The 27,952-nt window shown below is 43.7% G+C and overlaps 1 protein-coding gene across 5 annotated transcripts in view; it reads left to right on the forward strand.

Moving 5' to 3' along the window:
- The window catches only part of RALGAPA2 (Ral GTPase activating protein catalytic subunit alpha 2), a 1,781,019-nt gene that overhangs the window by 993,462 nt on the left and 759,605 nt on the right, over positions 1-27,952 (forward strand). For all 5 annotated transcript variants that reach the window (XM_086927515.1, XM_086927511.1, XM_086927512.1 and 2 more), the window contains one exon: positions 26,360-26,470. In XM_086927515.1, coding sequence (XP_086783641.1) covers positions 26,360-26,470 — 111 coding nt within the window. The remainder of the gene's footprint in view (positions 1-26,359; positions 26,471-27,952) is intronic.

Here is a 27,952-nt window from a genome sequence, read left to right on the forward strand (position 1 = left end):
CTTCGTTTATAGTGTTGTTGTGCCCGGCATGGACCCAAGAAAGCTGTTGTAACAAGGATGGTGTAGGCTATTTTTCTGTTGCAGAGGCTGAGCTTTGGGTCTAGTGTAGCAGCATGTTCTGTTTTTGACCATTGTAGGAGGCTGGCTTAGTAAATGGTACACACTTAGTTAAGTGAAGCACATTGCACTAATCCAGGCAACCCTTATGGTGATTTTAGTGGTCTTAGACAACCATAGAAAGCTTTCTAAGTGGTAGCTGTGGAGAGCAGCCTTCAAGCTTATCTTGAAGGAGTGTTAAGCAGCTTGTTTTACCAGCTCTAATCATGTAGTGTAGGTTAAACGAAAAAGAACCACACCGTGTATATATAAAAATAATTCCATTTATTACACAACACTCACTAACACATTTGTATATGACTAACCAGAAGATATAAACACATATACACAATAATACTTCAGTTGCAATACGCAAGTAAGTACAAAATACAGTGTTCTCCAGGGAAGACCAAACTGTATTCAAAAAAAGTGGAAGGCGAACTGTGATAGAAATCTGGAATTTGGAGCAGGAGACTCAGATGAGCTAGGGACACAAGGAACCACCCAAGGTAAGTACCCAGGAACCCCATAGAGGCTGTGTGTAGAGTGAAAATACAGCTGTGTGTTCAATAGAAGTCAACAGGAAAGTCACGGTTGCAGTTTTGGAGAAGAAGGACCCTTCCCAGTGAATCCTTAAGAAACCCCATGGAAGACTGACGTTTGGAGAGTCACCCCACCCATGGATACCCAAGGAACCAGGATACCTAAACCAGCGAAGCAGGGTACATAGGTCCTAAGTGACGTCGTAAACTTCTGTAGACCACAACGGAGGACTTCAGAAAAGATGCCGCTGGCGAAGACTGTGCAAGAGTCAGGTTGAATCCAAGGGTGGATTCTTGAAGAGGAACCTCCATGCCGAGGGAACAGAGTCTATGCCATTTGCAGGTGACCAGGAGGCAAGAAAGAACAATGCACACTAATGTCTGAAGGTTCAGGAGTGATGTCACTTGTCACTGCAGCTGTGGGGACCAGGTGACGCTGAGGAAGTCCAGGAGCTGTGCACGAGCTGTCCCACTTCGGAAGTTGAGAACCAGGCGGTTGGTGTCTGACGGGAGCACAATCAAGCCTTATCAGCTGCAACAGACTTGAAAAGCAAAGAAAAAGCAATGTAAGGAACAGCAAGGTCCAAGTGACTCGCTAGAAGCAGGAGAGTCCGAGCAGATCCAGTGCAAGCAGGGGAGCCCACTGATGCAGGAGAAGGCCTCAAGAGGACCCACTGGCTGAAGGCACAGGAGTCGCATGAGGACCTCGAGCACCTCACCAAGCAGAGGATGTGATGAGGACGCTGATCTTGGCAGGAAGAGATGCTGGAGGCTGGACCTTCTTGTAGCCTGAAGATCACTAGAGTGCAAAGCCAACAAGCCTTGGCAGCGGCAAGTTGACACAGTGCACAAGGGTTCAGTCCCAGCAGTTTCGACGAGGGTTACTGTCATCAAACTTGCTGAGAGGACATGTCGGGCTTGGAGAGAGTTGCAGAACCACCACCTGTGTTCCTGAGCCTTTTGAAGTCTGTGGGACGTCAGGAGCAGCAGACCGGTGAGCTTAGTTGCGGTGCCTGCAGATGCAGGGGAATAACTCCTTCTCTCCCAGAGAGATTACTTCAGCTGTACTTGATGCCCACAAGTTTGTTGAAAATCCTGGATGAACCATAGGCACAGACTACAAAGAAGACTTGCGGAACAGCAAGAGCAGGAGCAGCAGGACCCTTCCGTGATGCAGTCTTAGTTCCAAGTGTCCAGATGGTCGAAGAGTGACATAGTTTCAGGCTTGCGTCTTGTCCCGCGACGAATCTGAGGATACACCCACAGGCCAGCCCTTAAATACCCTAGGAAAGGGGTTAGGACGACTCGGGGGTCCCTCCCAGAGGAGGGGCTGGACAGAGGGGAGGCTACTCCCATGTCTTTTGTCCTGTTTTGCTCCAGAGCAGGAGCCAAGGGCTCCATGAACTGTCTCAAACTGAAGTATGCAGGAAGAGTACCAAATGTGCCCTTCAAAGCAGTCTGGTGGTGCTGGCATGCACCCCAGCCCAATACACTAAATTCTGTATGGGAGGTGGTCACACCTCCCTGTGACAGGAAACCTATTGTTCTAACTTACCTCGCTCAAACTCAGCTCAGCAGCAGGAAGACAGAATCTTGTCTGGGGTCTGCAGCAGCACTAGCTGTTACCAGGAGTACTGGGGGCTTCCCAGAGGAGCCCCCTAATTAGTAGAATCATACCTCCAACACCATTGAGTATGATTCCAACATGTTTGTAACCAAACATGCCTAGATTTGGCACAGCCACCACATTGTTAGCTATCGTGTAACGACGGATGGCCACTATATGTATTAAAATGGCTGGCCTAACTTACAAAGCCTGGAGAATCAACTCTTGGGTTTGTAGGGATGTCCTGCTCATGCAAGGGCACCCTCTCGCTTATAACCCAGCACCCTGCCTTCAGGTTTGAAAGGCCTGCCGTAGGGATGATGTATAGGTTTTAAGCGTAGTGACCTCAGGTTTAAGGAAACTTATATCTGTCGTAAGTGGTGCTAGAACCAACTTACACAGGCAGCAGTGGCAGGCCTGGAGTAACAGTTTAAGTAGTCTCTCATGGGTGGCACAGTACATGCTGCAGCCCATGGAAGACCCCTTGTGTACCTATGCCCTGGGTACCTCAGTAACATATACTATGGACTTATAGAGGTTATGTTCTGTTATATACTATGGACTTATAGAGGTACACCAGCAGCCAATTGTGGATCTACGAAATTTCATACTGTTGTCAAATTTAGGGAAGAAGCAAAGTGACTAGGGTCCTAATTAGCATAAGAAAGTATGGGACAGTATATATTTAGCAATGAATAAAGAGTGTTCAGCCTTTTTAGAGTAAACATTGTTTACATTGTATTTCCATTTTTTTATTTTTTACCCACGATTCAACCTCAGTATTAGGAGAGGAAGAGTGTATACTTGTACAGTATCTTTTAGTTCTGAACTCTTAATCTCTTACGTGTCGTTCTTTGTCTATATGCAATGTATAAGCAATTATTTTCCCAATAGCAAAGACTTTGAATGATTCATATAATCTATTTACATCTTTGTGTCTTTTTTTTCCAAAAGGTTTTTTTACATCATTAAAATTAAAGTGTAGATGTTCTCTAAAATTCTTTTCTTGAAGCACGAATGAATGTAATCTTGATTGTATATGTTTAAATGCAGCTGCCAATAAGGATAAGTCTAGAGGTTCAGGGGCGTGGTTAGAAAATGTGATTCTTTCAGTATTTGAAGAGCTGGGATTTTGATCAGAGAGTTGCAGTGCACTGCCTAATATTCCAGCAAGTCAAGGTAGAGGGAATTAGCTAAACATATATTTCAAAGTACCTGTAACCACTGCACTACAAACTACATTTGGCTAACCTCGTAACAGAAAGGCTAATGTATCTGTTTATAAAATACTTTGAAATGAAAAAAAAGAAAATGAGACAATCTTTCTAAATGGTTTGTCATTTCATTTCCACTGTTACCTTATGAAGAAGTACTCCTAAACACAGTGGTATGTGAAAGTGAAATTAGAACTGTTATAAACCTGCTTGGTTTAGGTAATACTCTAGGTCCAAATTGATTTACAGATAAAAAAAACTTCTCAAACTCTACTTTCTCATATTTTATCAGAATCTGCAATCCTATTATTAAGGGAAAGTGCTCCCCACAATCTGTAAAGGAATCTCAAATAATAGTTATCCACAAAGAAGGAAAGTGCCCCAGTGTTGCAAAATGTTAGAGATCGTTCTGCTTATGAATATAGACTATTAAATCTTGAACAATATTTGGACAAATTGATTGCAATGGCAAATTACAAATTTAGTGGCATTTGATCAAACAGGCTTTTTAAGAAACATTCATGGTTGTAATTATGTCATTTAATGAACAGTCATGCTATAAATTTTGCAAATCGCATCACTTTTCTATTGCACTCGTCTAGATGCCATATAAACTTTTGAAATAAGTTTTTTTTTTAAACAAAGTTTATTGCAGTTTATTGATAACACACAGTTACGTTTCACAGTGGCAATACAAATTTCAGTACAAAGTATTATAATTCCTACATCGGAATCTGGTCAGTGTTATTCACAGTGGTACAATTCACTTCCTGCAGTTTCAAACACTCCCTCCCTATCCCTTCCCCCATTTGCAAAACGTTGTCACCTAGTTGTAGATGTATAACTGTAGGGCAGTGTGGATAGAGAATAGTGTGTCAGTATGTGCATTGTGGTGGATGAATGGCTCTTTTCTCTATTGCTACTGTATGATCTAACATAAGAGCTAAGTTGCATCCCCACTAGAACGTTCATGAGAATACATTGTTGTCATTTTAGAGGAGTCGTGAGGCTAAGACTATAGAGACCCATTATTTGAAGCTGCCATAGGATCAGCAGTTGTGATTTGTAGTTACTGCTCTCCCTCGTTCACATCTTCTTGTGCTTTGAAACTAGCAAGGCATCCCATTCTATTGATATTGGTCTTTTGCACAACCCTCTATATTCTAATCAACGGATGACTCCGCTTTCGGCCAGACCCAAGTGTGCCACCTCTTTCTGCTATCGAATGACCGAGGGAACCTGTGGAGATTTCCACCATCTAGTCCACAGCCGTTTTGCTAACGGTAAAGCCAAATCTGCAAAACGTGTCCTTACTCTGGAGCCTTTAGGTCAGTGATATAAGGTATAAGCTAATTAATATACATTGTTGAAATGTGTACCAGTAGGCCCAACCGGTAAAACCTACGAGTGCTGTCCCAACGCTAGTCCAATAATCAGACAGTGGGGTACATGCCCATGGCATGTGTGTACGTTCTGCGTCTGGTGTATGACATCAAGGGCAGGCTGAGGTGGCCGTGGCAAGCATTGTGTTGATTATGTGTGGTGTGAGATAAGCCCTGTGGAATTAGGAGAATTGAATACATTTGAAACTTGAATTGCGTGAAATCTTTTTGGGATGTTGCATGAGAAAGGTCCATTCCCTGTCTGTTACCTCCCGTGTAAGATCCCTTTCCATTTAGTTTTTAAGTTAAGGGAGCTAGAGGAAACATGAGGTGGGCCCAAGATACAGCCCAATCACAGATCAGGTGTCTACAGTGTCCTATGTGTGTAGCTCCTGTAGTATTTCATGTGTTTCCAATTCTCTCCTATCTTTTGAAATAATAATTGGTGTTACTTATTCGGAATACTGATTCTTCTTAATCTTTGAAAATCAGTTGCTGAAGCTCTTTTGTCCTTTTACCAATATGTGATGTCTGTCATTGTTACCAATGGGGAGAATTTTTCACCAGTCCGCAATGAAAAAGTTTGCTCCCTCCCCCCTTTTTGTTTTTTCTTTAGAATGTCTCAAGATTGCAATCATTGACTACAATTTGGAAATTTCAAGTACAGTATTTCTCTCCTTTTCAGTGATAAGCGTGTGATGCTTTGCCATCCTAAAGGAGCAGTACTTTCTCTAAAGTTTCCATTTAGTAGCAAGTTGAATAAGCCCCATTGATTCTAGTACGTAGCAAAACAGTAGTACCAAAGTCTTAAGTAACTGATCAATAAGCGCTTTATAAAATCTAAAAACATCACCTGGCTCCATGGTGCTAGCAAATACCCTTTGAAACAATCTAGAGCTTTCTTAATTATCCAGCCCTATCATTGTGGACCGTGTGGCAGAAGTAGTTTTATTATTCCCATTCCAGCATGTAATTTCTCGACTCCAATCCATCATAGTTTTTTGTTTTTAGATCAATTTCTGTTTAATCTATGCTTCTCCTTCCTCTTTCTTCCTGTTTTAGGGCCTGAACCTGCCATACGTCACAAACATTCCCGTAACTGTTTTTGGGCGTAATCTCCAGGCCTTGAAGCTACAGATTTTTAATCCCTGTTTCTGCTAGATTTTTTCCTGAGTCTAGAACTAGACATGACCTGTAGTTCATTCTGGGATCTTGACATTTCCTGTTGCATCTTGCCCAGGGTGGTTAGAATGTTTGGTTTCAGCATTTGCCTATTTAGGACATTGCATCATCAATTCTTACTATTGTGGTTTTTATGCTACTGTGTTTTTTCCTTCAATCGCGGACCATTCTTGCAGTGGCGGCTGGCATGTCCCGAGGGGTGGTAGGGCAGGTGGGACATTTAGAAAAAATTATAATTAAAACAGCTTACCTGCGAGCGTGACGCATTGTCATGTCCTCCTCCTCGATGGTCTTCTCAAGGCGGGCTCCAAACTTCCTTCACCATTGCATCCACCTATTAACACTAATCTGATACCAGATATTTGGTGGCGTTAGAGCGACCACCTGTCCGTAATTTGCAGAGGCCGCCAGTAAATTAGCCCTAATGTACCATGCCCGTGGTCCATGTTTCAACTAACGGCATTTGTCCTTAATTTTATCCTTTGTGCTAAAAGACTAAGGTTAACTCCGACCTTTGAGATCCTCACCTGAAGTGGAGCAGGAAAGGAACTCTTGTGCTGTGCCGAGGGAGTGCCAGAAAGCTAAACTTAAAACAATTCTTGCCATGGTATCTGCTGCCTAAAGGAAATATAAATGTGTGCAATTGACTAATCTGCAAATGTATAGGTTGCTTTGTAGCTGGCATTGGTATTACCTGATGGAATCTCTTGAAGCTTGGTGAAGACAAAGATTCTTTTTTTTTTTTTTAGAGGGTGTTACCAACTCATTTGTAGTGAGTCCTTCTAAAAGATGGTTATAAAAAAATGTTTGCTGCAAGCGCAGTCTGTGTTACTAAAAGCTATAATTGAACGAACATTTCTTATCTTTAAAACAAGTTTTGTTTTCACATTCTGTGGCAGCCTATCTTATGCTGTGTGTAATGCAAATTTAAATTAATGATTTACACATTCACGTGCTTTCTGTCACAGACTGGGACCTCAACAAAAATACCAAAGTCACTATTTGGCACTGCACCAACCATGATTCAAATAAGTTGTTCTCTGGTTGCACAAACAGACATCAGCAGTGATTGCATTAACCAAAAGAGGTTTCATAATGTATAATAAGTACATTATTTCTGTCTGGCCAGGAGATCTGTGATGACTCAGAGCTGGGCGGGAAGTTTGAATATGCTTAATGCATCAGCATTTAATAATGAAAAAAAGTTAATATTTTTATGGCTCAAAATACAATGAAAATTTTTAAAGCATAAAACAGTAATGTGTTAAAAGAAATATGAATTTCCTGTGAACATGGCAAAAAATTGTTTTTAATGATCAAAATCATATACGTAACTCAGTATAAACTGCCCGATGTATGCAGTACTTGAATTGTCTAAAGGTTCTGTATGTGGTTAGAGCCTCATATTTGAAGGTGGGACAGGGTTGTAACTAAATCAGAAACTTGCACTCAGGGCAGTCTGGTGCCTATAGCAGACTGACAAGATTGGACCTTGGCAAAGTCGGTCATGTATTAGTTAAACATTTCCCTTATCAACTTCCCCAAATTCTATTTCTGGGTAGATTACTTTTACCTGTCATTGCCTTCTTTTCCTTAAAGATGAAGTTTGAATCAGAAGTTTTTTAATTTGTAGTACAAGAACAAGTCTCACTGACATGTGGTTCAATAGAATACAAAGCTGCCACAAACTGCATTGTCTTTTGGCTCACGCAAGGCATCCTCGCTTGGGGGCTACTGTCCACATCAGATTTTAAAAACAAAATTTTTAGATTTTTGGGGGAGGATTGCATTTTCAATCTCTGCGTGCCAACGTGAGCAAACTGTGTGATCCCGCACAATTCTTTTTCTTCGCTGTGCCTCCTTCACCATGATCATATTGTAAATCACCTTCAAATAGTTCAGTTGAGAATGCGCACTGAACACAAAACTCCTCTATATAGTGTAAGAGATAATGCGTCTATCTGTAGCAATAAAGGCTTTGCAGGAGACATAAGAAAACTGGCTTGCAAGCCTTGAGTCATTGACAAAATGTTCAGGGCATAAAGGGTCCGGTTCGCTAATTCTAAACAACAAAAAAAGGCCTTTCAGTGCTCTAATAAAATCTAATATGCTGAAATGAAGCAATCCAAAATATGTTTTTTTAAGCCAAAAGATTGTACCTCAGCTCTAATTGCTATACTAAAGTAAAATAAAGTGGCAGTCAGCAATGCGGCTGCAGAGCGCACGTGATCCTTGCTAAGAGCTGTTCTCTTTAATTTCCATGTCATTGTTCTTCCAGAAAGAATGCAGCCCTTTTGTGTGGAATTTATCCACTAGACCCAGAACGGAAGTCTGGGCTTACTGGCAATGTGACTAGGCCTGGACCCTGCCCTTTCTCCACCAGTTGTGACTCTCTGCGGTGTCTTTGATGCAGGTTTTCCGCCTACCTGTGGGCAGGTATCCCATAGGATGTCAACTAAAGATTTTGAGGGTTGGAAGTTAAACAACCTATCAGATGGGAGATTAATGTGCTGGCTATGGTATGTTAATTTATTGTGAATTTCTAAACGGGAGTGGATGCAGCCTTACCTCTAGAGCGGTGGACCTCGAAGCTGGGAAACCGGGTTCGAGTCTCTGCAACGACTCTCAACATCCTGTGATTCCTGGCAAATCATTTAATCTCCCCTTGCCTAACAAAAATTAATGTGTCCATCTGTAACGAAACTGGTGCTCGTGTAAAGCGCTCTGATGCCCAGTGTCTCGGGTCTAGTTTGCGCTATATAAAACTATTTTTAAAAAGTGCTTCTACTCCATGAGATTCCTTGGCCCTATCACCAGTGATACAAAGAACTCCAGAGACGAGGAAGGTTTTAAGTTTTATCCAGGACATACTGGGCTAGTAAGTGTATTTCAGATATCCTGGAAGAGCGTTCCAGTGATGGGGGGCCTAAAAAGAGAATGGTTTTCCACTTTAGGAGATTTTTCTACCGAAAAAGGTTGAGCTAGAAGAAAAGATGTTGAGTAGCACAAAGGGCAAGGGGGGGATATATTTCTCAATTTTTTATGACAAGTGAATGCAGAACGATTTTTTGTGAATTAAAGTCATAGGAGCGCTAGGTGAGTGATAGATCAGCATAATGGAGATAGAGGTTTTCGATAATAAAACTATGGTGGTGGTCAAATTTCAGCATACACTATGGCTAAACATGGAGTTTTTATAGTTCCCCATGGGGAAGATATGGCTGAGCTATACTGTACTGTATGGTAAGTTGGTGTGTATACATTCCTCTGGTTGTACATTCGCATACGTTCCAATTGGACATTTTTCTGGCCATTTGTAGTTCTTCAAATCCATTGCTTGGTGGAGCACATTGTTTCTGGAGTTTCTCAAATCTCTCCATTTAACAAGGCAAGTATGGTATGGTGGTAGAATTGAGAGCGGCCTCCGATATCAGTTTACAAATGCTGTTTAGTGTGCAAATGCGGTCTAGTTTTGTAATCCTTAATTAAGTCCAGGTACATGTGAGTGTTTATATACGAAACAAACCAAAGAGCATATATGTATTTTGATTAGTAATGTATCAACCATCTGTTTATAATTGCACAACCTCCTCGTGTGTCTATAAAATGTACCTCCGTTCTTACCTTTTGACCCTTGGTCCTGAATTTGCCTCCTTGCGAGGTGGTCACCTTAGGTGGCGTTGATGGACTGTGAGTGCAGTCAATAAACATGCGAGTAAAACAAAACGCTATATAGGCCTACAGCTATTATTTCAGCAATTTAGTTTCAACTGTTAGTGAAACATGACAGGTAAAGGCTTATTTTCTTGGGTAGAGGTGAGTTTTAATACTTAACCGCTAAAAAGTGAATATATGTTTATAGTTTATTTAGCGTGGTAGGTTGTCCACAGTGTTCAAAGTTGTTTCAGGGGTCATTGTACATTCAGAAAAAAACGGGGTTTTCAAAATAGTTTCTCCATAGACGCCCGGCCTCTTTATTATTCTAAATGTGCACTTGAAGGTGCCGCCTTTAAAGGAAAGGTTCGCTCGAATGGCGGTGGCATCGCTGCCCACAAAAGAGTGTGAAGCCCACAGCATGCCGCTTTGTGTTTGAAGGGCTGAGACTTGAGGGAGGGGTCCGCATATGTATCGAACACGCGACCATTCGCGCCCTGTCTTCAGATCTATACATAACTAATGTTAACGCTGAACAGCTCTTGAGCGTCTGTGCATTAAAGGCACGGATAATTACAAAGTAAAAAACACAAAACAGATTCAAACGCATTTATTTAGCATTTCCAGACCGAAGAACAAAAGATTTGCCTTTTTAGGCGTCTGAATTAATTCAAGAATATGTTAGTGGTGAGGCGTCCTCCCAGGCCTTTGATACGACAGTCGCATCAAATAAAATGCGGCAGGCGAAGGTGCGCAAGAGGGCCACTCTCCTGGGCGCACGTCTTTTTGTTATGCCTTTCCATTCTTTGACAGAGGGCCCTCTTGTTCTATCCGAATATTTATAATTAGTGCCCGTTTATACTTATTTGCTGAATATCTTTACATTTGCATATTTGGAAAGCATTTTCAAAAAACGAATTGGTAGAGTGCACTTTTTGTAATAACGTGTCTGCTATGAGGTCTTTTAAATTCAATAACAGGGAAAGTGGGGTGTTTAGTGAGCCGGACTAATTTTTGTTCTTCTTTGGAACTCTCAAGGCTGGCCTTTGGGGAAACTACCCCAGTGCCCTAGACAGCTATACACACCACAAATAATCCGCTCTTATGCGCGAAAGGAGCCGTCCGCTGTCTTTTCATAGGTGGCATGGCGAAACCAGTGCCATTTTCTAATTAAATAGTCAAACTTTTTCTTCGCAAACATGACTGGCAACTTCATGTGAAGTCCTTAACCAAAGCGAGACAGACCTTGCAACACATAACCAAAGTTCTGTGACCTCCTGGTAAATAGAATACAGGTATTTTTGTTGTTTTTTTAATTATTACTTCTTTATTTGAAGAGATGGGGTTCTAGCCTACACTATTTCCATAACAAATGATTTATATTTTCAAATAGTGGAATTGCCACGCTAGGAACCCTGAAACACTTGCGGCTATAGCTCTGTGGAGCGCCTCTTACATCCCACTGCTTTACCCTGACTACACATTGATTGGTGCAAGAAGGGGATGACTAAACCGGATACCCATTACCACTGTATTTGATTTTGCGGTCAGCTGTGAAGGACAGAATTCCGAAACCTGTTTTGCGTATCAACTTCAAAGACTGCACTCTCTAAAGACAAAGTGATGATGCCTCATGATCGCTGAGGCTAAAGATCATGTTTTCGTTGTGATGTGCCACTTAATCCCATCGATGGCCCCTCCTTCACTGATTGTAATTCCAAAGCCATTTCTGAAGACATTCCATAAACAGATCTGCAACTACATGAGCAATGGGTTGGGGCAGACCGTACAATGCACGGCCTTCAAAGTGGGCAGTCCGAATGTGAAGTAGTATATGGCGTTATGGACTGCCGCCCTGCCTGTCGCACAGCATGGACCAGTGCTGTGGTGCTAACTGCTTTGTTCAGTTCCTCAACTATGGTCAGTCTTACTGTTTAAGACGTGGCTTACCTGCTTGACCCACCACGGTCAGAAAGTTGTAAATCTTGCACTGACCGAGGCAATCTTTATTGAACAGATAGGCCATCAAGATTGCTAATAAATTTACATTTCCATTTAAATGTTTGAAGGACTGGGTTTTTCTAAGACCCAGCGGTGCCAGGGACAACACCTGAAACCTTTGTGGGTTACCTGTTCCAGCGTACAAATGACAGAGACACGGGACACTTCCTTCGGCGTCAAAGATTCAAGGTTTATTTACTGCAGGGAACACAGAAGTCACAAGAAGTACATAGCATGTAGGTTCATGGAGACTGCTTCGCATTGTATCTGTGGATCGCTCCTTTTATACAGTTTTTCGTCATACGACAACATGGCAAACAAAAGGTTACAACCCGGTTCCCACAGTAAATTTCATAGGGGGTCGCTTTCATGTATTCAGGGCCCCGGAACATAATTACAGTAGCATTGCCGGTTCCCAACTGTAAAAGTACATCTTCTTACCATTAGTACATTCCATTCCGGCAGTAAACGAATCAAGGAAGAGTCAGAAACAGGTGCAGAGGAAGACGAGGACAGTCAACAGATTGAAAAGAGTGTAAGGGAGTGCTATCGGAAACACGATTGCAGGGATCAAAGGAGACGTGCCTAATGAATGCACAACTGAGACAATAGACCGGCACGGCAAGATGAGCCTCAAGCGGGGCCATCTGCCTTGCAGTGTCATTCCCCTCATCATAAAGACACCCTCAAAGAAACACGTGTGTTCCGCAAGAGTTTGAGAATCCCAGGGTCACGAAGCGGACAGTGTCCGTTCGCTGGCTACTTGAGGGCAAGAAACAAAATGGATGCCGTATCTAAAATGGAACCCGTGGGTTCAGAAGAAGAAACCCACGAAACAGACGAACGGTTTAGGTTAGCACAGCGAAAACGCGTACACCCACTAAACTCGTCATTTGCGGTTCATAGATACCAGACTCGACCATATTCGGGCGAGTCAAAAACACCACTTACAATTGTCACGGAACCTCAGACGCTCCTTTTGCCCTCATGTAGGCAAGCACTAGTCGGAATCAGAATCGATCTCGATATTCATCAGACCATCCAGATGTTGCTGCAACATTATTCTATCCATCAATGCTTCCTTGGTAACAGGTGGCCGTCTTATACACGTTGTAGCACAGAGGCCACATAAGGCTGGACCACACTGCACACAAAGACAACACGTGAACAGAAATGCTACAACCACCCCAATGATCATCAGAATTTTCCAACCCCACGTCGACATCAGGCCCCAAAACCACCCTAGCAGCGTCCAATCCCCTACGTCCACGTGTATGGACTCGGAGATCTTATGCAACTTCGAGATGGTTTGATAGACAGTTGGAGCGTTGTCAGGAATGAAAATGCAGCAACTCGAATGGATCACCTTACATACTCCACCTCTATCTGCAAGGACAACGTCTAAAACCATACGATTTTGTAACGTCATAAGCCTGTCAGCCTGAAGCTCTGCTGTAATATTACCAAGGGCGCTCGCAGTGATATTAGCGGTCGATTCCACCACTCGAGTCAACTGTCTCAGGTTCCTACTATTGATCATAGGTCCCCAAAACGGCAAGAAACCCTTAAAGAAGTCTCCTGCTTCTTGACCGGCAGTGTCTTCTTCGCTAATCACGCCTCTCACAACTCTAGTCTTGTGATAATCCGACCCAACAGTAAAGGTCGGCGGCAACAGATTCGCAATATAACATGTGCCTGAGAAGTCACGAGGCAACCATGTATATGCGCGGTCGTAACAAACAAAGTAAGTACCCTTGGCAGTCAGAAGAACAGGGGAAGAGGCCGACGGCAAAACATACGTTTCGGTACAGGCACTCCTCCCGAGCTGAGCTCGCGGGCTTCGGCCAAGGCCTTTCAGACAGAAATTACCGAGATGGGGTACGATCCAGATCGGAGACAAGCTTTTAAGCTGCCGATCACCCACTGACATGGTATACTCAGCCTCACTCAGATCTCTGTATGCTCGCACCTCCTCCTCTGGGATAAGCGATGAGTCAAAGATATCCCTATCTAAATCGGCAATCGCTCTTGCCAAAGGCTTATGGTACGGGCCAGGACCATGATCTGCAGTGCGTGGCTCTCGATGGGGGTAGGAATCTAGTGCGCTACGAAACATGGTTTGGAATGCTCGAGCTGAACCCTGGGAACTATAAGGAAGGACCAAGTACGGAATTCCCCTATCAGTGGTATGTGGCATTAACCCACACACCCAACAATTGGTAGTATTCATCACGAAATGATGTTGATGAAGGAGCTGAACGAAGGAATTGTTCATGAATTCCGCACGTCTAACCTGCTCGTGTTGTGGTAAGATGTGGAAAGAATGAGGAGAAACAGTGGAAGTAGGTTTGAGTTCAGAGGAAAGTGTAGGTGAAGCAGAAGGCAATAATGATTGTATCGCATAGTGTACTCCACCCACCAATAACAAGGAAACAGTTAGGAACAGTAGGAACACCTGAAACATAAAACATTTGGTACGTACAACCCTATGCAATTCGAATCTTTGTGCTTGAGTCTTCTCCACTTCCAACAACTTTGAGAATGCCATCCTCTATAACCGTCCACAACGTTCTTGACGCACTTCGTTCTGTGTAGCAATGGTCAATCCCCAGGAGTTCCTAGGAATCAACGGCCTCCAACCTAGTGTCAGGACCTACTAAACAGAAGGAAGTACCCGCACGGCCCTACGGTCAACCCGGATGTAAGGTTCTTTTAATCAGACAATATATACAAAATCTCCTAGCTGTGGAAAAACACACATATGTGGAAAAGAACTCAGAATTTGATACAAAACCACAATTGTTCAAAAATGTTCAGAGTGATAATGGGGGTAACGTGAATTTCAAAAGGAAAAGGCAAAAATAATTTTTTATTAGTCTCTAGTATTGGAACAAAGAAAATATCTGCTTCTTCCAGGACGAGTCTGCTCTTCAAACAATGGATCGGATTGTGGAGCAGAGTCCTGTCGGTCAGACGATAGTTCAGATCTTGAATTCTCCAATGGCAAAGGTTCAACAACGTTGTCTGGCTGCTCTGAAGTATCTCCCACAGGCCGAGCGTCACTGAACGGCACAAAGTTCGGCAAAGCTTCCGTTTCTGTTGCAGCGATGCCAGTCCTCACCCACGAGTCCGCTGGTAAAGGTATTGGTACCTTTTTAGTGTGGGTGGCGTGCACCCAATGCTTACGGCGCTCCAAACGAACAGCGGTCCTCGTGGCGAGCAACACCTGGAAGGGTCCGATGAACCTCGGCTCGAAATTTCGCTTCCGGACAAAGTTTCTGGTAACCACCCAGTCTCCGGGTTGGAGCTGGTGGCCTGGACCCTCCGTCTGCGCCGGCAGTGCTTCAAAGACCTGTTGATGAATTAACCTCAGTTTAGCAGTCAGATCATGAAGGTAATCAATTAGCATTGGATATTCAAGACTTGTGAATGCACTGGGTCTTGGAACCCCCCAAATATTTGCAGGACGGCCGAACACAATCTCATATGGGCTAAGCCCTACTCGAGAGTGTACAGTCGCCCTAGTGGACAAAAGAGCCAGAGGCAAAGCGTCGGGCCACGAGAGACCAGTCGTAGCCTGAATCTTTGCCAGTTTTAGTTTTAGAGTACCGTTGTACCCCTCAACCAAACCTGCTGACTGGGGATGATTGGCGCTGTGGAATTTTTGTGTAATTCCAAGGCCCTTACACACACTCTTCATCACACTCCCCACAAACTCACTTCCGTTATCAGACCATACAATCCGTGGCATTCCATACCGAGGGAAGTATTCCTTCAGTAGGACTTTCGCTGTGGACAGGGCAGTGTTGTCTTTGAGAGGATAAGCTTCAATCCATCAGGAGAATGCGCAAACCACAACTAAAACGTATTTCAGGTTATTACATCGCTCCATATGGATAAAATCCAATTGTATTACCTCAAAGGGACAAGTAGGAGGGGCGAAATGGCCAGGGGGTGTAGGAGTACCCTTGCCAGGATTGTACATCATACATACCATACAATTCTTAACCAATCTCTCAGCACACTTAGCGATACCATCATTCTTCCATACAGGGGACAACAACTTGCAGATACCTTTCGCACTAATATGTGACAAACCGTGTGCCATGGTCACGACAGCTAGCACATATGCATCCGGCAACATCCATCTTTGATTCTCCGACAAATCAATCCAACATCCATTCGCATCCAACTTTCCTGTGCTCTCCTTCCACTTGGTCTTTTCAGTTTCGGTGGCCTCATTCTGAATCGCTTTCACACTTTCGACAGTATCCTCACACATACCAGTTTCTGCAGGCCACCTTACCAAACTCATCACATACATTCTAGTTGCAAGATTTCTCGCAGTCTCCTTAGCAATCTCATCAGCAAACGCATTGCCACGACCAACATCATCCGTCACTTTACGATGCGCACTGCATTTAATAATCGCCACCTGCTTGGGCAATGTGAGTGCGTCTAAAAGATCATTCACAAGCTGTCTGTGCTGGATCTTCGTACCAGCGATGTCATAAAACCTCTCTCTCGCCACAATCGTCCAAAGCTATGAGCAACACCAAACGCATACTGGCTGTCGGTAAACACATTCACCCGTTTCCCTTTCGACAAAACACACGGTCTTGTCAAGGCAATTAGTTCTGCCGCCTGTGCAGAATTCTGATTCAATCTCGCAGTTTCCACAACCGTACTCAACGTTACCACAGCATACGCAGTCGTCACATCACCATTTGGCAACTTAAAACACGAACCATCCACATACAAAGTACCATCGGGGTCTTCCAATGGAGTGTTTTTTAGGTCAACATGACCCTTCGTTTCTTCCTCAGTTCGCAAATAACAATCATGTGGTAATACCTCGTCTGATTCCATATTGATTGGCAACAACGTCGCCGGGTTTAGAACATTGCAGCGCTTTATTTGAATATGACTTGCCAAAAGCGTCGACTCATAACCAGACAACTTTGCGCTTGTCAAGTGTTGGGTTTTCGTACGATTCAAGAGAGTGTCAACTGTATGCGGAACCATCACCGTAAGCATATTATCCATGACCAATCCTGCAGATTGTCGGATGGACACCGCAGCTGCCGCTGTTGCTCTCAGACAACTCGGCAATGCTCTAGCTACTGGGTCCAAGGTCGAGGAAAAATATGCACATGGACGCTGCTTACCGCCAAATTGCTGCGTCAAAACACTCAACGCACAACCTTCCCTCTCGTGAACGTATAGTGTGAACGGCTTACTGTAGTCAGGAGTACCTAACACAGGGGCCGAACACAACGCATCACGCAGTTCAGAAAAACTTTTCTGACACTCGTCCGTCCATGGCAAAGGAGATGGAACATCCTTGCACGTGAGGGCTACCAATGGTTTCGCTAGCAATGAAAAATTTGGAATCCATTGCTTGCAGTATGACGTGATACCTAGAAAGGCACGCACATCTCTCTGAGTTGTTGGCACAGTCATTCGAGCAATCGCTGCAATTCTCTCTGGGGGTCAACCTTCTTCCCTCCTTTGACAATAAGTGACCTAGATAGGTTACTTCTTGACAACAATATTGCAGTTTAGAAGGTGACACCTTGTGATGTAAGTCACAGAGATGTTGCAACAGAGACACCGTAGCAGTTTTGCAGATGTCTTTTGTGTCTGCAGCCACCAACAAGTCGTCGACCTATTGGATCAAAGCCGCACCAGCCAGTAACACAAACGCATCAAGTTGACTCTTCAGGGCTTGGCTGTATATCGATGGACTCTCACAATAGCCCTGAGGAGCGCGTTTAAACCTAAAGCTGCGACCACCTAACGAGAAACCGAAGAGGTCCCTGCTTGCCTCAGCAATCGGAATGCTAAAGAAAGCATTCTTTAGGTCGATCACTGAGAACCAAGAGGCAGATGCTGGAATCAGAGTCAGTAAAGCCGTAATGTCAGGCACCACAGGGAACTGAGGAACCACAATTTTGTTCACCTCCCGTAAATCAATGACAAAACGATAAACAGGAGGCTTAGATGGATCAGTGCGTTTCAGAATAGGCAACACAGGACTATTACACACGTTTCCCCGAGTCTCCTCAATAACATCTTTCTCGATCAAATCATAGATGATCGCTAGCAACGCTCGCTCACCATCAAGGGAGATACGATACTGGGGAATACGTGGTAATCGCACATTTGATTTCAATTGGACAACATAAGGGGAGATGTCAAGCAGGCCCACGTCATTGGGACCTGTTGCCCACAAAGATGCAGGAAGAGAACTCAATTCCGGTGGGAGCTTATCAATGGACAAGTACATAGGAGAGATTACTCTCTCTCCCAATGTAAGCTTTACCCCCGCAGGAGAACAATACAAAGTCGCATACAAACGTTTCAGCAAATCCAGACCCAAAAGATTTTCCCCACAACCAGTAGTCAAAATCAAAGGAGCTTTCAGCTCACGAGGCCCAATTGTAAGGGGCAGAGGGCGTGAAACCGGATTGCTAACAGGGGCGCCAGAGAATCCAACGGAAACATTTGTTAAGCCAGACAAAGGTGCGCCAGGGAGTTTCGAATGCATGATGGAACTTTTCGCTGCACCAGTGTCCAACAGAAAAGGCTCAACGACGCCCGATGTGGCAACTGCGACGTAAGGCCCTCTCTGATCAACCGGAACTGATACTACTCCCTCTCCTTGTCTATGGCTGTCCTAGTAATTACCGTCATCAGTACCCTGATCGACGTAATAATCGTCCACATTGTACTGTGCGGATCTACCTGACGATGATCCACGCTGATCAAAACAATTATTAGAATCAGAGGAATTATTAGAACGCTCATTTTGATTCTGAGTAACACCACGACCTCTACCTCGTGAAGCCTGTTGAGGACCACTATGACCTCCTCTAGACGAATTGTCATTATTCCGATCACGCAGAACCAGACAATCAAATTTCAAATGACCCTCACCTCGACAATAGGCACATTGATTGTACCCAAGCATAGATCTCTGCGAAGAAGAGTCATTTCGCGATTGCGACCTAGCGGGCTGCGATTGCGATCTATTCCGCTGTTGAGAATCAGTTTGATTTGAGCGCGGAGGATACGCTTGTTGCAACAAAACTTTCGTTTTGAGCTCTTTCGTCTTTTTGTCTGCACGATCAATATCCTCTTTCTCTCTATTTTCATAATATTGGGCCGTGGCCAATATCTGAGCAGAAGTAGAAACAGCCCACGCACTTTCTGAATTTTTCAATTTGTTGCTAAGTTCAGGCAACAAATTCGATACAAATTTATCCACAAACAACCTCTGACCTCCCTCAGTGCCCATATCTTGACCACTATGATCGATGAATGCCTCCTCAAATCTCGTAAAGAAATCGGAGACACTCTCGTCCTTCTTTTGCTTACAGGCAGACAGTTTATCCCAGTTAACTTTCATTGCTGGCATAAGTGTCTTCATAAGGGTAATTATTCTTTGGGGAAGATCAGTAATGAGCTGTTCAGGTTTAGCCCCACCAACTTGTCGTACGTCAGCCGCCACAAGAGCAGCCCAATCACCACCTAACTCAGCTACATGATTTTCTTGACGAATTTTCGCCCATACCGGTTGCGGTACGACATTGCCGAACAACATGTCGATGTCGGCAAGATTCATTATCGTAGCATCCACTAATTGCGACAATTCTTTATAGTACCCTGCAGGATTTTTGCGAGGGTCAGGCAAAGTTTGCTTAACCTGCAAAACCTCCGATCGTTTCCATGGAAGGTGTATCCATACTCTCTGGAAGTGTGGCAAAATAGCAGGATTAGCAGTAGCATCACCTGGCCTCCATACTGGTGGAACTTCACGCATGGGATACTGACCAGGCGTCGACATCCATTCCTCATGTTCGTCTTTAAACAGTGCACGAGGCATCAAAGCGGGACGAAAAGATAGTAGATGCTCGACAGCACGTCGAACATTGCTACCCACAATCATACCACTCGAAAACTGAAGGTGAAGTTCAGTTAAAGCGGCCAGTACATCATCTGCCGCATCAACTGATATCTCATCGCGGAAGAGTTTGCACATTTCTTCAAACACGAATCTTTGTGTTGGCTCATTGAATTGAGAAAAATTGTCAACAACTATACGTGGAGGATTCTTAAGGGGATATCTAATCCAATTTTTCGCCATTTTATATAGCGTGTCACGTTCTCTACCACCAGGAAGCTGACTTCGTCTTTGAGGAGCATCAGAATCAGTAGACCCAAGAATCGGTCCAAGAGGAGAATAAAAGTTGGCAACAATATTAGGAATGCGTCGCCGAACATACGGGGAAGAAGAGAAAAGTAAAGGGGAAACAATAGGAGGACCAAATACAGGAGGAGCAAGAGCAGTAGGAGTAGCCACATGAGTGGAAGTAGCGGGAACAGTAGCTTGAGAAGGTATAGACGGTGGAGCAGTAGGGACAGTAGCAGGTAGAGTAATAGGGACAGAAGGATTCGCAAGAACAGGAACAGCGGCAGGCTGATTAACAGCCGCCGGAACAGCAGGTTGAGGAACAGGAGGAACCACGGGAGCTGGGTTATCCTGTGCATATGGAGGTGGCGACTTCAGAAGATAAGACAACAAAGGGTCCTCTACTGCTTCCTCTCCCTTCTTATCCGTACCCGTCGGTAAAACAGGATAACATTTATCCACTGTCATACGTTGCAATCTATCAAAAATTTCCTTTTCCTTCTCTTCTTTGTCTCGCTGAAACTGCTCAGCATTTCTCATCGTTGTAACGATACCTTCTCTCTTATTACGTTTAAGCTGTTTGATTTCTTTTTGCTTGGCTTCTTTACGCCACAACCGAAAGGAATCAAACATGGCCGGCCTTGCTTTTCTTTGGAACAATTTAGCTTCAAGATTATCTAAAATTGGGGTCTCAAAACTACCATGAGGTGGCCAACTAAGGACACCGTCATCCTTAGTATAACGGACCCAGCAATCATTGAACGTGATAGGACCCACACCATGTCGACTATATAATTCATATATTGGAGTTCCAACTGGAGGTATCGGACATGAGTCCTCCAATCGGGAATCCGCACCACAACCTCTAAAGCAACTGAACAAAGTAGTACGGCCAGGCATCGTGCACACTAACAGAGTTTCACAAACTTCAAGGGTTATTGGACTTACAATGTACCCGCAAAATGCAAAAACCCTCAGTTTTTGGCGACTGCAGCCGTCAAATAGAACAACTAAGAACAAAATACGAAGGACCACAAATGCAATGGAACCATGCAACAACTAAGCACCCACAACAACTAAGGACTCTGGGGAGCGACCCACAAATACTTAACTCAAAGAACAATGGCGTCACCAGGAAGGCCCGTCAATCGTCTCGCTGTACCAAGGTCTACGCCAGGCGCCAAAACAGGTCGACAGTCAGGGCAGCAGTCCGTCGCAGCTGTCAGGAGGCGGGGATCTTCGCGGGAAAAGTCGTCGGGCCACTTGTTTCGACAACAGGATCGATGAAGCGGGGTGCACCTTCCCTCGGAGATTTCACACGAAGTTGCTCACGATCGTCGGGCTTTGGACCGGTACCGCTGATGCCGCCCCACGTTGGGCGCCAACTGAAGGACTGGGTTTTTCTAAGACCCAGCGGTGCCAGGGACAACACCTGAAATCTTCGTGGGTTACCTGTTCCGGCGTACAAATGACAGAGACACGGGACACTTCCTTCGGCGTCAAAGATTCAAGGTTTATTTACTGCAGGGAACACAGAAGTCACAAGAAGTACATAGCATGTAGGTTCATGGAGACTGCTTCGCATTGTATCTGTGGATCGCTCCTTTTATACAGTTTTTCGTCATACGACAACATGGCAAACAAAAGGTTACAACCCGGTTCCCACAGTAAATTTCATAGGGGGTCGCTTTCATGTATTCAGGGCCCCGGAACATAATTACAGTAGCATTGCCGGTTCCCAACTGTAAAAGTACATCTTCTTACCATTAGTACATTCCATTCCGGCAGTAAACGAATCAAGGAAGAGTCAGAAACAGGTGCAGAGGAAGACGAGGACAGTCAACAGATTGAAAAGAGTGTAAGGGAGTGCTATCGGAAACACGATTGCAGGGATCAAAGGAGACGTGCCTAATGAATGCACAACTGAGACAATAGACCGGCACGGCAAGATGAGCCTCGAGCGGGGCCATCTGCCTTGCAGTGTCATTCCCCTCATCATAAAGACACCCTCAAAGGAACACGTGTCTTCCGCAAGAGTTTGGGAATCCCAGGGTCACGAAGCGGACAGTGTCCGTTCGCTGGCTACTTGAGGGCAAGAAACAAAATGGATGCCGTATCTAAAATGGAACCCGTGGGTTCAGAAGAAGAAACCCACGAAACAGACAAACGGTTTAGGTTGGCACAGCGAAAACACGTACACCCACTAAACTCGTCATTTGCGGTTCATAGATACCAGACTCGACCATATTCGGGCGAGTCGAAAACACCACTTACAATTGTCACGGAACCTCATGTTCAACGCTTCGGCATTGAAACAGGGCAGCTATTGAATGGGAGTTAAGGAATAGCTATTCTGCAGGACCATCATACAATGTTGGTCAGTTAAGGATCTACTACTCTGTAAGTAGAAACATGTGTATAGAGCCTGATGAAGTTGTAGATGCGGTGACCATTCATTCAAACTGGATGCAAATAGCAAAGAATACCTATTATCAGCAATAGAAAGATGCATCGGTTGTCTGTTGTTTTTCTCCAGGAAGGTTTTCAGAATAAGTAGAAGTATAACTCCTAAACACTTGTCAACATTAATGATTAGACCCAAAACGCCAGACTCATGGAAATAGTTTTATCAAAAATCTTCTGAAGACCTCCTAGAAATAATGGGACAACATCGCACAACTGTTTTAAAGACCCAATCCAAGCAAATTTCATAAAAGCAGTCACCCATTGGTTTGTTCCATTGTAGGTGGGGACATCATCAATACTTCCCTAAGACAGGACACATTTCCATGCAAACTGTAAACTTGGCAGATGGCACCAATTTTAAGGAAGCCAAATGCTGGCTCAGAGCTCCTAGCAAACTCCAGACAAGTAGCCAATTTATCCTGGCTATGGCAAGTTGAGAAATGTCTTTTATCCTATTCTATACAGGCAGTATTTCCAGGGCCTTTGTATTACATGGCTTTACAACGGTTAAAGTGGTCTTGCAAATGGTTTATGGTATGGAGATTGTGTGAAGATGTCAGAGGAAGCAGTGAAGGAATTGTGTTGGTTGTTGGAAAACTTGGAAGCTTGAAATGGGTGAGTGATTTTTGGTACAAGACCAGCTTTTGTGTTGATGACAGATGCAAGCTTGCCTAGATGGGGAGCATTGTGCTCCACTCTGGAGGCAGGTGGGGTATGGAGCCAGATGAAACATATAAATTATTTTGAAATGAAAGCAGGAAGTTTTGCATTGCAATGTTTCAAGTCACCAAGGTGGTTCAGTGCTTCTCAAGATGGACAATATAGCAGCAGTGACATACATAAACAAGTTAGGGAGAAGCAGATCAAGGAAATTGACAGAGGTGGCAAAAGACATACAAGAGTTTTGTCTGGAACACGAGATTGTTTTGCTGGCGCAGTACCTGCCAGGTGTGCAGAATTTAGTGGCAGATTGTAATTCAAGGAACTTGTTAGATTACAGCAATTGCAAGCAGGATGTAGTAGTCTTTTAAGAGATTCAGTTTTGTAAGGGTCCTTTGAAAGTGGATCTGTTTGCCTCCAAATTGAAGCATCAGTTAAAGGATTACCGCAGTTGGAGGCCAGATCCGGGGGCTCTGGCGGTAGATGCATGCACTCAGAATTGGGGGGACTTAGGGGTTAAGCTTTCCCTCCATTTGCTATGATTCAGAGAGTGTTGGTAAAGGTGCTGAGGCAATTCTTTCTGATTGTGTTGGTGACTCACTTTTGGAGTTTTCAGGCATGGTTCCCTTCTGTGCTGGAGTTGGCGATGGACAGCCCTTTTTTTAATCAGGGCTTACAAAGGAATGTTGGTAAGAGAAGAAGGGATAGAACATCCTTTATTGGAGGCAGGTTTGCTCAACCTTCTAGTTTGGAGGATTTCAGGGGATCCAATAGGTTCTGAGCGCTTTCGCAAATAGCTTCAGAGTTACTCAAAGAGCAATAGGCACCTGGAACTCGGAAGAGGTATAGGAGTGCATGGTCAGTTTGGCTACCTTGGTGCCTGGCAAGGGATTTGGATCCTGTGGAGGTTGATGAGATGATGGTAGCTAATTGTTTTGCAGATTTGTTTGAGAAGGGTTTATCTTTTAGAACGGTAAGCTGTTATAGATCAGCAGGTTCTGCTGGTCATGCTTTGGTGCAGGGTATGTCTATAGGAAAAAGTCCTGTGGTGTGCAGAGTGATGAAATGGGTCAGGTTTAAAAGACCTCCTAAAGCAACGTATAATTAGGGTTGGGATGTGGATTTGATTTTAAAATTGTTTGAATGTTGGCCAGCAAAAAGTTTTGGGGGATTGAGAGAAATAACATGGAAGTTGGCAACTTTGTTATGCATAATTTCTTTTAAGAGCGTGTCAGATGTGAGGGTTCTTGATATTAGCACTAGGTATTATCAACTTCAGTAGGTTCTGTTTGAAATCTGGAGAAGAACCAAGACATTGTCTCTTTCAGTTTTTTAATCCTAGGTTTGATGCAAATCCGAAGCTTTATGTTGTCAGTGCTTGAAGGAGTAAGAGAGTAGAGTGTTGGAGTTTAGGGCTCATGGTGTAGATCAATTGTTGATATTGTATGTGAAACTTTATAAAGGGGTTTCTACAGCTGCTCTAGCTAGATGGGTAAAGTCAGTTAAGAAGGAAGCAGGTATGAATTTAGAGGTTTTTTTATAGCACGTTCTGTTCGAGGTGCAATGGCTAGTAAGGCATATGTTAATGGTGGAAGTCTTCAAGAAATTTTAAAGGCAGCTGATTGGTCTAACTAATGCATAGGTTTTATTTCAAACCTATAGAACATGTTGCAAATAAAGTATTACAACGATTTGAACCTTCTTAATTATAGCCTCCTGTCTTGCCATAAAATGTGGATTCTCATAGGTTTACTGCATAAAGAATCATGTTTTATTAAAGACAAGGAGGCTAGTGTTATCCCTCGCTCACGCCATGTTTTCTTTTTGGGCTTGGGAGTTTGGGATGTGTGTTATAGGGACATTTCTCGAAATGTTCTAATTATTATACTGTTTCTTACAGTACATTTGTTATAAAGCACGATATAAGAAGGTTTGTATCTTGAGGATTGGTATTTTTTTATAATAAGATTTTTTCCTTACAGAGAATTAGGATTCGATTATGGACATTAGCTTTTTCATTTTTTTCTGGTTTGGATAAGGTTACATTCGTTACACGGAGAAGAGTGGAGAAGAGATAAACAAAGAGAGAGAAGATGGCAAACAGCAGGATTAAATTGGACATTAAAGTTCTGTTTTTAATGTTTGATATACTACATTCTATTCTGAGGTTTTTCTTTGAAGTGTTTGCTGCACAGAAGTAATAAATAAAGGTATAATGCATAATGCTAGCATCCGTGTCTTTAATAAATTCATGATTCTCTATGCAGTAAACCTATGAGAATCGACATTCTGAGAATAAGATCTCAAAAGTGACTGTTAAGTACATGGCTGTCACACTTTCTGGGACACCTGTCTGATTTTCTGTTGCTTGGTGGATTTTAAAAAATCTGTCTTCTGTGTAACCAGCTTGTCATACCCTGGTGATGACAGATGCGTCAGACTGCAAGGCCCCCATGCAAGATCTGTTGGTGAGCACTTTGTGGTCAGGGAAGCAGAATCTAGCTCAATATAAATCTGTTTGTGGTCAGAGGATCAGATTGAACTTTGCTTTCTTCCCCCTTAAATTACAGGGAAGCTTAGTTCATGACTGTTTACTGCTTTAAACCATACGAACAAGTGCTGAGGAATGTGCTATATGATGCAATTCCAAAATGCTACTCTTAGGGCAACAGAAAGGTGGCTAGTCAACGTTTGCGATGGACCTTCCACTGTGCGGCAACATGGGTCAATTCAATTTAAGTAACACTTGATCCTGAAACACTTTTTTTTGTTATCTGCACACTATGCAGCTGATGTTGTATGGTGTGGCGAATCCATAATTATGCAGAAAACGCTGCATCCGCAAAATCACATAACTCCAGTGCCCCCTCCTATTGGCGACCTACTCTTGCTAAAATGTTACGATTGCACGTTTTGCCTACGTTACTGGAGTTGACGAAGTTGCATCATGTTTGCAATGAGAAATTCAGATGAATAAGCAGGCTGTCGGAGGTCATGTTAGCTTTTGCTTATCAGAATCGTGTACAAGAAAGTGCTCAAACCATGACCATCTTTTTGTGCCTTTTCAACCACTACTACTCAGCCTTTCTGAAATATTGATTTATTTTTAGATGATTTGAATGAGACTGGATATACCACTGGGTTATACTCAATTTAATGACTTACTGTACTGCGACTGGTACCAAATAATGATGTAGTCTGTGAAATGTAAAGCTTTATTTGTAAGCCACACCGTATTTTAGAGGTTATTGAGGTTAATCCAGATGAAAAGATGACATGATTATTTCATATGATGAAGACCAACAGCTATCATGTTTTACCATTATGTGATTCTTCAAGTTTAAAATGTGTTTCTCCTACAGTTTTCAAATAAGTTAGTCGCTCACGTGGCCTGCGACGTCCTCCAGCTGCTCGTTTTGTACTGGAAAAATCTCAAGGATTATGAATCTCCATTGACCACGAAAATTGCTGAAGTAGGTGGATCTTGTCTTTGGCATGTTGTAGATATGATGCAGTCTCTGTTAATGTGTGCGTTGTGACTTCTGTCTTCCACAAATATGACACTGAATAATGAAAGAAACACAGGTGCACAAGTTTTCATCTAGGTAGTCACATTTGGATTATACCTTAAATATGCAGTTAAAACACATTTTTTGATGAATAGTTGAGGATGTGGTTTTTCCTTACTGCTAAAGTACTTCAGCTTTATCGTAAGATGTAGTGTTGAATGAAAAAATAATTGTTGTGAGCCCTAAGAGCTTGATCGCTACTTCAGGGCTAACATCTTGTGAAGTAGTTGACGCAGATAAAGGAGTCTGTCATACATTCACCCCTGTACAGAGATCTTGGTCTAAATCCATCGTTTTTTTGCTCACCATGCCATTCCAGTTTGAACCCAGCCACATGCAAATCAGTCTTGACCCTGCACCCAATGGGAACAGTCCAGCCCTAACTGCCAGGCCAGGTCCTCCCTGGACTGGAAAAAAGCATCCTAGGACCGGTTTCGGGTTTTCAGCCCTCATCAGCCAGGATAGCTTGACTCCAGTGGCATGGAGAGCACGGGAGCCAAGTCTGGGCATACCCATCCTACTTGGAGTGACAAATGCAAAAAAAACAATTGATGGACAGAATGCAGAACAATGTCATACATTTACCCCAGTACAGAGATCTTGGCCTAAATCCATTGTTTTTTTGCTCACCATGCCATTCGGGGTGTTGTGGTGAGCAAAAGAATGATGGATTAAACCCAGATCCTTGTGACTGGGGGTGAATGTTTGCATTGTCCAGCATTCCGTCCATCAATTGTTTCTTTTGCATATGTCACCCTAAGTGAGAAGGGAATGCCCAGACGTGGGTCCCGTGCTCACTACACCACTAGATTCAAGCTAGCCTGGTTGATGAAGGGTAATGACTTGAAACCGGTCCCAGGATCCTTTCTTCCGGTCCAGGGAGGACCTGGCTTGGCAGTTCGGGCTGGACTGTTCCCAAAAGGAACAGGGCAAGACTGATTTGCATATGGCTGGGTCCAAACTGGGATGGTGTGGTGAGCAAACGAATGAAGGATTAAACCCAGATCCTTGTGACTGGGTGTGAATGTTTGCATTCTGTCCATCAATTGTTTCTTTTGCATATGTCGCCCTAACTGAGAAGGGTATGCCCAGACGTGGGTCCCGTGTTCACTGCATCACTGGATTCAAGCTAGCCTGGCTGATAAAGGGTGATGCCCTGAAACCGGTCCCAGGATGCTTTTTTACGGTCCATGGAGGACCTGGCTTGGCAGTTCGGGCTGGACTGTTCCCAAAAGGAACAGGGGCAAGACTGATTTGCATATGGCTGGGTCCAAACTGGGGTGGTGTGGTGTGCAAAAGAATGATTGATTAAACCCAGATCCTTGTGACTGGGGGTGAATGTTTGCATTCTCCAGCATTCCGTCCATCGATTGTTTCTTTTGCACA

This window comes from Lissotriton vulgaris, chromosome 6 (genome assembly GCF_964263255.1).
Source record: "Lissotriton vulgaris chromosome 6, aLisVul1.2, whole genome shotgun sequence".
In the NCBI taxonomy this organism is placed as follows: domain Eukaryota; kingdom Metazoa; phylum Chordata; class Amphibia; order Caudata; family Salamandridae; genus Lissotriton; species Lissotriton vulgaris.